Here is an 11134-nt window from a genome sequence, read left to right on the forward strand (position 1 = left end):
GACTGGCTACAAAGTGTGCTGCCCGCAGGGCACCCGCCTCTCAGTGACAAATGTTCCCGTGCCCCCAGGAGTAGGGATGCTGATTTTGGAAAGTTGCTCAGAGCTGACGCGGGTCTTTGTGGTATTTAGAGTTCAGAATCTTTAGAAACTTGACTCACTATTGAAAATTGCCTCACATCTATCGTTAAGAAAAGCCTTTTATTTAAAACGCCCCTTAAAACACTCAACCTGAAAAAAAAAAAGAACAAACAAAAACACTCAACCTATACAATCACTAACATTTGTATGTGAAAAGCTTCCACATATTAGCAAACTTAACTCTGACATGAGTAGAAAAGTCAGCAGAGGCCAGAGTCAAACTTCCAAACATCATCAACACATTGCCCTCATGTCCCCTTGGGGACCTTGAGCAGGTGACTCCTGCTTCCTTGGAGGTGCTGTGCCATCTCTTCTTGGAATGTTTCCTTCAGAAGTGGAAGCATCGCCTATGGAAAGGGGGAGGGGCGTCGTGTGGATGGTACCAACCCGAAATGCTGCAGGTCGGTCTGATGCGAGTGCCTCTGCTACCTTATGAGCTGAATCTGGCTAGTCTAGATGATATAACCACACATTTCAAGGCAAAGAAGGCCATTAAAAAGCTGACAAATTTGGACACCGTGACATGGCCCGGGGATTCTGTTTTGTCTAGCAGTTGCTTGGTGTATAGTTTCAGAGTGAATAAATGAGGTACAAACCCTTCCCCAAGGTTGGTGCCTCACCGAGCAAAAGCCTGGCTGCCCCTCTCCAGTGATCCCTGACTCGGCCACCCCAAGTCTTCCCAGGACACCCTTCCCCTTTTTAACCAGCTGTCAACACAGGAGAACAATTCTAGAACTTTGGACAGCTTTTCAAGTATTGTTGACTGTGACCCATAATAAGAACACATTTTATGAGCCAGGAAAGATACTAATATATATTTGAAACTAAAGTTTCCCAACATGTTAGCCCTATTATATTTGATACACTGATTTCTCTATTCGCACCCACTTGTCCCAATAAACATGTGACACACTCCCCTCATCTCACAATCTGCTGATGGAAGATACCAGCATTTTGAAAACAAGCACACAGCCATCTGCAGGAGGGACGAAATTCAGACGCTCCATCTCAGGGACTCTGAGGCCGGGCAGGGCGATCCTCCCCACACCCACAGCTGGGAATACACCAAGGTCACGGGAAGTGGGATGTAAGTCCCTCTTGTCTAGACTCGAACAAGAAAGCTCAAAGGAGAGGGCTTGGCTTCCGTATCTAAAATATTATCCTATAAATAAAAGATCAGTAAGGTTCTTAACCATGATTTTCCACAGGGAAGAAGTCACTTCTGACTTCTCCCGAGAGGAATTCTCATGAGAGGAAAGACTGTGTGGCTGCAGCTCCAGCATGTCCCCACTTAGTGCCACCAAGCCGGAGAGTGGCCTTGCACAAGGCTGGCACCTGTACTGTGAGACCCCTCCATCAGTATCCCCAACAACAACCCAACATGGTGTTTGGGGTTGGGATTCTTGGGGAGAGAGTACAGCATGCGAGGTTTTCTTACCATCCTTGACTACAGAATCCTTTTTTCAAATACTCCCCCAAAATCTGCAGAACACAGTTCACGGGCTGCTGCCCCAAGGGCGCACTACCTGCCTCTTCCACCAGTTGGAGGAAACAGTGTAGAGGGGAGGCTTCTTTGCTGCTGCACCAGCTGAGGGCAGGGCCGGGGTGTCAGGATGCTTCAAGGGGACTCGAAGGCATCACTGTACATAGCTGATCACAAGGAAAAGGCAACAGGACTTTGTCGGCATGTGGAGCAGACCCTTGTTTTTGGAGTCACCATTCATAACTTACAACTGAGCAAGTTGTACCCTGCCCACCTCCGGGAGGCGCCCTTCACACAGCCCCTGGCGTGACTGAGGCCCTTTGGAGTTGTGAGGCCTCAGCAGCCTCTGAAAATAGGTTTATGTTTTAAATTGTTAAAAAAAAAAAAGTTAAGAGTTGTTGGTCAGAATGTCCAGCACAGTCTCTTTCCCCGTTGACTCCATCCATTGACTCTTGAGTTTTGCTGAAATGGCAGCTTCTCAGGGTGGGGGCAGTAAGGCTCTTAAAGACTGGAGTTTAGACTCAGACCTGAGACTCTCTTCCGTCGCTACTGGAACAGGAATGGTGAGAACACTTATCCCACCAAGCTGAGGTGAATAAGGCATATGAGGGCTCTTATCAATGCCATTAGCAGTCACTTTGTCAAGAAGCTGTCCTCCTGCAGCTCCCTGCCCTCAGGCTTCAGCGACCGGGTTTAAAAGAGAGAATTGTGCCTAAACTTTAGGATTTGCTCTGAGCCTGAAAGAGACAGGACCCTTGGACACTGGACTCTACCCAGAATCTCTTTCCCTTATTTCTAAACATTTTTGCTGCCATATATAGGCATTAAGTAAGTCCTTGGGTCAAAACTCTCATTACCCTGGATTCCTTGTATATGCACCATCATATTTATATCCAAAACATAAAAACAGAATATACCCCTGACCTCACCGGTGGCAGTGTTGATGGCAGCGTCTCTCCGGATCACTTGTTAACCAGAACATGAGCGGTCATATTTCCCAAGAGCAGGAGAATGAGGATTTGCAAAGCCTCCCCAGAGCACATGTTGTGATTTGGGATTTCAGGAGGATAAAACGAATGTCTCCAGGGAGGTACATGAATGGAAAACCAGACAGATCGGTAGGGTTACATTTCATAATTTGCTGTGTGTTTTTAATCATGCTAAGTTGCTGACCAACCTGCAAAACGTCAACCACTCTTACCAGTTCTTCCTAACAGCACTGGGTTCCCCCCTTGAGGAATTTCTCCTTCCAGAGGTATTTTCCCTTAGGTCCCAGAGCTGTGGGATGAGGCGCCCTGCTTGGCGGTGCTGAGTGCTGACGCTTGTACATTAGCACTGGTCTCCGTGCAGCCAGCCGCGTCTCCTCCAGGGTCCCTCTCAGCCGCCCTGCTTCTGCAGAAACCTCTCTGTCTGGACCATCTGGCCAGCAGCAGTTTCCAGGCTGCTGCTCTATACTTCTTTGAAATGAGGTTGTAGAGGATGGGGTTGATGGATGCGCTCAGATAGAAAAGTTGCAGAGCAACGATGTTAAAATACTGAGAGAAGTACATCATCCGGGAATCTTCAGTATTTATGTAAATGATTCTGCCAACGTGGAAAGGCAACCAGCAAACTATAAAGGCCAGAACCACCACCACTGCAAAACAAAACATGCACCAGGATTAGCCAAAGCAAGTAAGGGTCCCCGGGAAACCATCTGAAGGAATAAGTAACAGGAAAATAAATAAGATAAAGCTTTTCCTAGCCAAATTCCACGCCAGAAAAACTACCAGGCTGCAGATAGCAACGATATTTACTTTAAAAGTATTTGGCTCACTATCAAGGACATGAACCAAAAGGAGCAATTTGTACTAACAAGCTGTTCTGGCATGCTTCCTTCCACAAACCCATTTCAGAGATGGGTTCTCTGTTTTCCGTTGAAAAGGATCCTGCATACCTACACAATCTTTTATGTATGTATGTATGTATGTATTTTGATATGGGCATGACTCACTTTAGTCTTCCTGATCATTTAACACTAAGTAAAGAAACTTTTAGCTTAACGTGACCTACCCCATCTTTTCCAGGGTACTGTGGGTAATTCCACCTCTTCGGCCTCGAAGAGAGGCAGGCGGCTTAGGAGCCTGCGGTTACCCATCTTGCAGTAGCCTATCTCGCTAATCACAGTGAGTTTGGAAAAGCGTTGCTGTTGACTGGACCTCGGTATCCCACCCTCAGGGAGGGCCCGGGGTGACCCAGAACTCCTGGAAAAAGGGGATGGTTTTCTTGGAAACTAGAGGAACAGGCAGGTGGGGGCTTGTGTAGAACGAGAGAAGGAAACATGGCCAGGAGAGGCGCCAAGGGAGACCCGGGGAAGAGGACACAGCCCGGACCGCGGGTTGGGGTGTTTGGAACAGGGCGGCGCCACTTACGCAGGACGCGGACGGTCTGCCGGTGGCCCTTCTCCCGCCCGGGGATGGCCCGGCTTCGCAGCGGCCCGCGGCTCCGCCACAGCTCCCGCCCGATGAGCCCGTAGAGGACGCTGAGGCACAGGAAGGGCAGGAAGAAGTAGGCGGTGGTGACCCACAGCATGACGCGCAGTGCGCCCAGTTGCGCGGGGCTCGGCCGGCACTCTCGACTGAACAGCGCAGCGGCCGCCGCGGCCTCGGGCGCCGACGGAGGGGACAGCGCTGGCGCCCTAGAGGACCCGAGGAGTGGCGGTGGCGGCGAGGCGGTGAGCTGCGCGGTGCCGTTAAGGTCCTGGACCGCTTGGCGGTCGGGGTCCTGCTCGACGCCCACCAGAAAGAAGAAGGGCCCGGCGGAGAGCAGCGCCACTGCCCACAGCGCGGCAATGAGCGCACGGACGCGGCGCCGAGTAACGAGGACGCGGGCCTGGAGCGGGCGGCAGATGGCGAGGTAGCGCTCCACGCTGAGCGCTGTCATGTGCAGCAGCGTGGCGTAGGTGCAGCCCTCGCCCAGGTAGAGCGAGAGGCGGCAGAGCAGCTGCCCGAACACCCAGGGCCGGGAGCGCCAGAGGCGGTACAGGTCGAAGGGGAGCCCGAGCAGGATGAGCAGGTCGGACACGGCCATGCTGCCCAGGTACAAGTTGGTGGTGGTCCGCATGTCCCGGTAGCGCCCGATCAGCAGCACGGTCACCACGTTGCCGCTCACCCCGACGGCGAACAGGCCCAGGCACACGGCGGTCACCGGCACCAGCGCCCCCAGGGGGAAGGGCGAGCAGCGGCTCTCGTCGCACGGCGGCAGCACGGCCCACGGCGGCTCGCCCGTGCCCTCTACGCCGTCGCTGCGGTTCTCCGGGTTGCCCATGAGCGCGCCGCGTGGAGCGGAGGCACGGGACGTCCGCCGGGTCCCTCTGCGCCGCGGAGACCCCGGGCTGGGCCGGGAGCCTCGCGCACGGCCCCGCTGCCAAAGCTCTTCCTCCAGCGGGCTCGCCCAGCCCCTGACTGCACCGCCTGAGCCCCCGGGTCCCCAGGGTCCCCTTTGAGGGCTGCTGAGCGGGCGGCGCGAAGTCCCCGCCCCCGGCCACCGCCCAGCCCACCCCGGTCCCGCGCCCGCTTCCAGGCCTGTGGTATTCCACGTATTTCAGTCCCTTTCCTCCCCACCAACTGAACGCGGGAGGCGGCCACCGCGCACGAGCCCTGCCCCGACACGGGAGGCGATTTCTGAATCCAGCGAGGTTGGTTATTGGACCCGGCGGAGCGCGCTCGCTTTTGTGCGTCGGGATCCGAGGGGGATCTTCCGAGGGACCTCGGCTGGTGGCGGCGTCTTGATGGTTCGGGAAGGTCCCACGATACTAATAATAGGAGGGGAGCCTAGGCCAGAATCTAGGCTCCCTCCCTCCCTCCCGTGTTCTGGTCGTGGCCCTGCGACCGAATCATCTTGGAACTGTCCCAGCCTCGCCCAGCCCAGTTCTCCTTCTCTAAATTTTCAACCGGTGATGGAGTTGACCAAATAATTTCAGCGATCTCGTATTACTCTAAAATCTATGGGCATGCCCATGGCTACTCATGTTAAAGAACAAGGCCTAAGTATTTGAGTTTACATCCGAGTACTTGAACATCTGCTCTATTGTTCGTTATGTACAAAATATGCTATAAACTTAATAAAGCAGAGTATTGGCCAACACCAGAAAGAGCTAAAATTCTGGGAAAAAGACGAAAACCGATTTATGAGTCAGTTCGTTATAGTCCTAATGACAACAGCGGATGCCGAGTGCCCGGGCTGTGTGTGATGTTTGCTTTCCCTTTAATCCTCATGTCCTTGGAACTGAGTTCCTTCTCTCTTTGCGAAGGTTTTCCCATCCCTTCTACAGAGGTTTAAATCCTCTACTTCTTTTTCCAAGTTTCCCTTCCTCCTTCTGGAACTGAAACCGGGCTTTGCCCTGGAGACTCGCTTTACTGCGGTCCTCTCTCAAAGGCGGAGCCGCGGGCTTGGAGTGGGGCTGCCTGTCACCTTCCTGTCATTGCTGTTCCCAGCCATACTAACCCCTCGCTGAGAATCCAACTTCCTCGCATTCTGCCCTCTCCAGCCTCTTCCCAGTCCCTCCTCCTCGTTCTTGACACTCTTGGTGCCTGACCCCCACTCTCTCAAGCACTCCTCCTGAAAACATTCACATCCCGGCACAATTCCTTTGACTCTCTATCAGTGAGCTTGTCCTCCACCCACCTCAGGCAGCAGCTCCTGGGGACATCCCTTAGGCCATGTCATTACCAGGACCTGGAAGCCCTCCTTCATCTCAGTTGCAGCCATCCCAACTTCTGCCCTTCCAACCCCTGTCTTCCTTCCTTCCTTCCTTCCTTCCTTCCTTCCTTCCTTCCTTCCTTTTTCTTTTTCGTTTTCGGGCTGTATCCCTGGCATATGGAGGTTCCCAGTCTAGGGGTCCAATCAGAGCTGCAGCTGCCACCTATACCACAGCTCACAGCCACGCCAGATCCCCCACCCACTGAGCGAGGCCAGCAATCAACCCCGTGTCCTCATGGATACTAGTCAGATTTGTTTCTGCTGCACCAAGACAGGAATTCCAGGCCCCTATCTTTTTTTTTTTTTTTTTTTTTAATGATTTTTATTTTTCCCATTAGAGTTGGTTTTCACTGGGCCACCTTTCTAGCTCTCTTTCTCTAATACCTCAACCCCTGGCAACTCCAATTGGCTTCTCTTCCTACTTTGCCCCTCACCTGCTTCAAATGCTCATTTCCTTACTTTAACCAACTGAAGCTCCCCGGAGCCATCCTAATTGCTCCCAGGAAAGTGCCCTCAACCCTCGTGCTCTTTTCTCTCTTGTCTTACTTGTCTCCTTGACCAGAGCACAAGCACAACCCTGGTTGAGTTGAACCCTCTGCTGGCTCTGTTCAGGCTTCCAAGTAGCTTGAGTTGAGTTGTTTCACTTGAAATTCACACACTCTCACTGGGTGCTTCCTTGTCCCCCCCCCCAACCCTCACAGTGACCCTGTTGAATTCACTCTCCCGCCCCCCAGCCCACCATGTACATCCATCCCTCTCCTTGATCCCCATCCCCTCCTCCCCATCCTCACTCTCAGCTGGTGACCTTGCCACTTCTGTTATTTTCTGGAAAGAACAGGAACAGTTGGAAGGCAACTGCAATAGCATCGCACCCCCTCTTCAACGGGAGAGGAGAGGGTGTGATCCAAGAGACTGAGCGCTGCCTGACAGATGAATGAGTGGCCAGTGCTTGTACCTGAAGTCAGCTCTGCCTCTCAGCTCTTCGGTCACTTCTTCAAGGATGACATGGCTCTAGAAACCCCCCCCCCCATCATCAGCATCTCATTGTCTCCCTCTTCTGCCTCATTTTCACAGTGTCAGCAAAACTCAAGACTCTGCATTCATCATCTCCACTTTTCTGGCCATCCTTTTTCTCTGAAGTAGCAGAAATGTCGTTTCCCCACCTCTAGTGGATCGAATCTTCCCTTGGACTCTCACCTCCTGCGTAGCCAGAGACAGTTATCCAGCCAGCGTAAAGCCTTGGCCACTTGGCTGAATGAAACAGCCCCTCTGGTTAGCGGTCTGTCCCTGGGGTAACATCCTCTCCTCTCTGATGGCTTCCTTTCCCCGCCCTATCTTTCCTTAAAGGGGCCCAGGTGGATGGGGAGGGAAGGTCAGGTGGCTTATGGGCCCTTAGGAAACTAGGAGGGAGAGGGTTACCTAGCTTTGTGCTGGTTCTGGGAGGTGGCGGGCGGAGGCTGGCCTGGCATTTGCTGGACTCCAGTTCAGTGTCCCCTTCCTGCTTGGCCATCAGGTGCTCTGCTGACCTGAATGCAGAGGTCTGTCGTTAGTGAATTTGTGGTCTCTTTCTTTGACTCAAGTCATGCTCCCAGAAGCACTTTGTACCTTCCTATGGGCTCTCAGGGCTGCAGCCTCCCAAGTGTCTTTCCTTTCGTCCATTGTGCCCCATGGCGTGGTGGTCTGCCCACCCTGGCTGAAGGCCCCCTCGCCCTCTCCACCACCTTGGCAGCTCTGAGAAGGGCTAACTGGAGCTCAGACAGGGTCTGCACCATCAGGCTCACAAACGCCACCTGTACCCTCTGTGGCCACTCTGTCCCACACACCCTCCATTTAGACGCTCCCCCGCACTGCTGTGTTTTCTCTGTAGAGCTCATTACCAACTGACCTACCGTTTTCTTAGCTATTTACTTGTTATCTTCCCCGCTCCATCTCCCGACATCATGTGCTCCAGAAGGCAAGCTTTCATCTTTCCCTAGTGCCTGGTACAAAGTGAGAATTTAATAAATATTTGTTAACTCGGGGAAAAGAATAAGCTTCTGCAGAACCAGATACCGTTATTTTCTTTACAATTCCCAGCAGTTGAGAACAGTACTCTATTTATAGTGGGTGCTTAGCAAGTGTTCCTTGATCATCTGGTTGCAGATAGAATACTGATATGGAGACAGATTCCCGGCCAGCTTTGTGTGACATGTTGGCCCGTAGGGCAGATCTGAGCCCTCCACAGCTTGGCCTTCCGTGTTTTTGTTTTTCATTTAAATTTTTTTTTCTTTTTTCGTTTTTGGCCACCCTGAGGCATATGGAGTTCCCGGGCTCCGAGCTGCAGTTGAGACCTAAGCTGCAGCTGTGACCTAAGCTGCAGCTGCAATAGCAGCAGATCCTTAACCCACTGTTCCAGGGCAGGGATCAAACCTGCATCCCAGAGATCCCAAAACAATGAGGATCCCATTGTGCCACAGCAGAAGCGCCTGGCCTTCCATGTTCTAGGATGAAATGGGACCAGATATCTGAAGAATGACTAAATCCTGTTTCTACTTGGTATTTCTAAGTCATCCACCAGCTCATGACTTTATACGTCATCCGAGGAGAGCAAGAGGGAATGCCCAGGAGCCCAGGTGTGTGGAGAGCTTTCTCCTCTACCTTACCAGTAGCCCCCTCCCCACTTGGTGCCTGGGCGGGTCAAAATCGAGTCTGGATCTGGCCCCACTGTCCCTCTGTTCCCCTGGAAGCAAAGGCTTTTTGTCCTCCCTAGGCCCTTGGCCCCTGACTAGAAGCCTCACAGGTTGGAATGGAGAAGAATACATTTAGCATATGCTGTGTGCCAGGCACTGTTTCCAGTACCTCACATGCTAACTCAGTGAATCTTTAACAGCAGCCTTTTGAGTGGCTGCTCTCCGTGTGTCTGGGCCTCTTGCTGTGTACGCCTCGGCATGACCAGCCTTAGGAGTGGTTGCTCTGATGAGCTTCTGCTAGGAAGTGTCTTTCCGCTCTTATTCCAGAAACTAGATTTTGTGGATAAATGGAAGGTTTGGTTTTTTTTTTTTTTTTATTTGAAGTATAGCTGACTTACCATGTTGTGTTAGTTTCAGGTATACAGCAAAGCGATTCAGCCATATGTATATAATATATATATATTATATATATACACACATATATATTCTTTTTCAGATTCTTTTCCTTTATAGGTTATTACAAAATACTGAGTATAGTACCCTGTGCTGTGCACTAGGTCCTTATTGGTTACCTATTTATATCTCTATTAGCGTGTTTATATTCATCCCAAACTCCTCATTAATCCCAAGCTTTTCCCCTTTGGTAACCATAAGTTTGTTTTCTATGTCTGTGGGTCTACTTGTGTTTTGTATATACATTCATTTGCATCATTTTTTTAGATTTAACATATAAAAATATCATGACATTTATCTTTGTCTAGCTCACTTCATTTAGTGTGATAATCTGTAGGTCCATTCGTGTTTCTGCAAATGGCATTATTTCATTCTTCTTTATGGCTGAGTAACATTCCATTGTGTATATAAACCACACCTTCTTTATCCATTCACCTGTGGATGGACATTTAGGTTGCTTCCAAGTCTTGGCTATTGTAAATAGTGCTGCAGAAAACACTGGAACGCGTGTATCTTTTCAAGTTATGGTTTTCTCCAGATATATGCCCAGGCATAGGATGGGAAGAAAAAGGAACCCACCTACACTGTTGGTGGGAATGTAAATTTGTGCAGCCACCATAGAGAAGCGTTTGGAGTTTTCTCAAAAAGCTAAAACTAGAACGACCAGGTGATTCTTCAACCCTACTCCTGGGCATGTATCCAGAGACAATATAATTCAAAAAGATACCGAAGGTTTTAAAGGGCATTAGGATACATTCATGACTTGCAATGTACCTGTTGAAACTTGCAAAAACCCCATTGATTTTACATTCTTTTCTCCATGGAAGAGCAGGACAGGAGGCACAGGCTGAAAAGTGTGTTTGCACGGCAATTGCACTTTGAGCCAACTTTATAAAGTTGGGAAATATGGCGTGAAGTCCAGATTTCCAGCTTGTTTTGCAAAAGGGGAAGGCCTGGCAGCTCTGCCACACTGCCCACAGGCCGTGGAATCCAGGCTGAGTAGTGGTGGCCCCCTCGCGTGCTCCCCTCAGCCCTCCTCACTTGCACGGTGGTTGCGTGGGCTTCGCGCCCAGCCCCTCCTTCCTTGGCTGGATCTGCTGGCGCCTCTAGACTCCAGGTGCCAGAAATAGCATCTTATTTAATCCAATGTACCGACGGCAAAGCTGGCCCTGGCGGGGACCCTCTGGCAGAAAAAACCTGGGCCAGCTTTTGCCAAACCTCACCTCCAGGGCCCGATGGCTGTGTGGACCTGGGGCCTCAGGCTTTCCTAGGTTTCCCTTTGCACAGCAGGGACATGGCAGGGCAAATTCAGGCAAGACTTTGGGGGCCTACTAGTCTGTGCTTGTCACTTTAGTGATTTTCTGTTGGCCCCTGTTTCTCCTAAGAGACAGGCTCACCATGGCCATGAAAGCTGGTGGTGGAGAGGGAGCAGGTCCCTGTGAGGGGGTGCTGGGAAGAGGGTAGAGGACCTGCCAAAACCCTCCTGGAGATTCTAGTACCCTCTTCTGGGCCCTCGTCGACAGCCCGTGGTCAAGAATGACCACCCTCCTACCACGATCCAGCAGCTCAGCTGGGCCCAGTTTAAGCTTCCTCCCACAGCCTCTCTGCCACAGACAGGCTCTGTGGCCTCTTCTGCAGCCATCAGGCACAG

The 11134-nt window shown here is 51.4% G+C and overlaps 1 protein-coding gene across 1 annotated transcript; it reads right to left on the reverse strand.

The window, feature by feature from the left end:
* Positions 1-2004: 2004 nt before the first annotated feature.
* On the reverse strand, positions 2005-4927 carry MLNR (motilin receptor). Its single transcript, XM_047756340.1, has 2 exons — positions 4033-4927; positions 2005-3257 (listed from the first exon to the last, which is right to left on the reverse strand). Exons 1-2 carry the CDS (start codon positions 4925-4927, stop codon positions 2887-2889), a joined length of 1266 nt encoding a protein of 421 aa, XP_047612296.1. The 3' UTR covers positions 2005-2886.
* Between the last annotated feature and the right edge of the window lie 6207 nt (positions 4928-11134).

This window comes from Phacochoerus africanus, chromosome 13 (genome assembly GCF_016906955.1).
Source record: "Phacochoerus africanus isolate WHEZ1 chromosome 13, ROS_Pafr_v1, whole genome shotgun sequence".
Classification (NCBI taxonomy): Eukaryota; Metazoa; Chordata; class Mammalia; order Artiodactyla; family Suidae; genus Phacochoerus; species Phacochoerus africanus.

Coding starts and splice junctions, on each gene's coding strand:
- MLNR (XM_047756340.1), bottom strand. CDS start 4,927: ATGGGCAACCCGGAGAACCGCAGCGACGGCGTAGAGGGCACGGGCGAG. Junction 3,258..4,032: donor GCAGACCGTCCGCGTCCTGC/GTAAGTGGCGCC, acceptor TTTGTTTTGCAG/TGGTGGTGGTTCTGGCCTTT.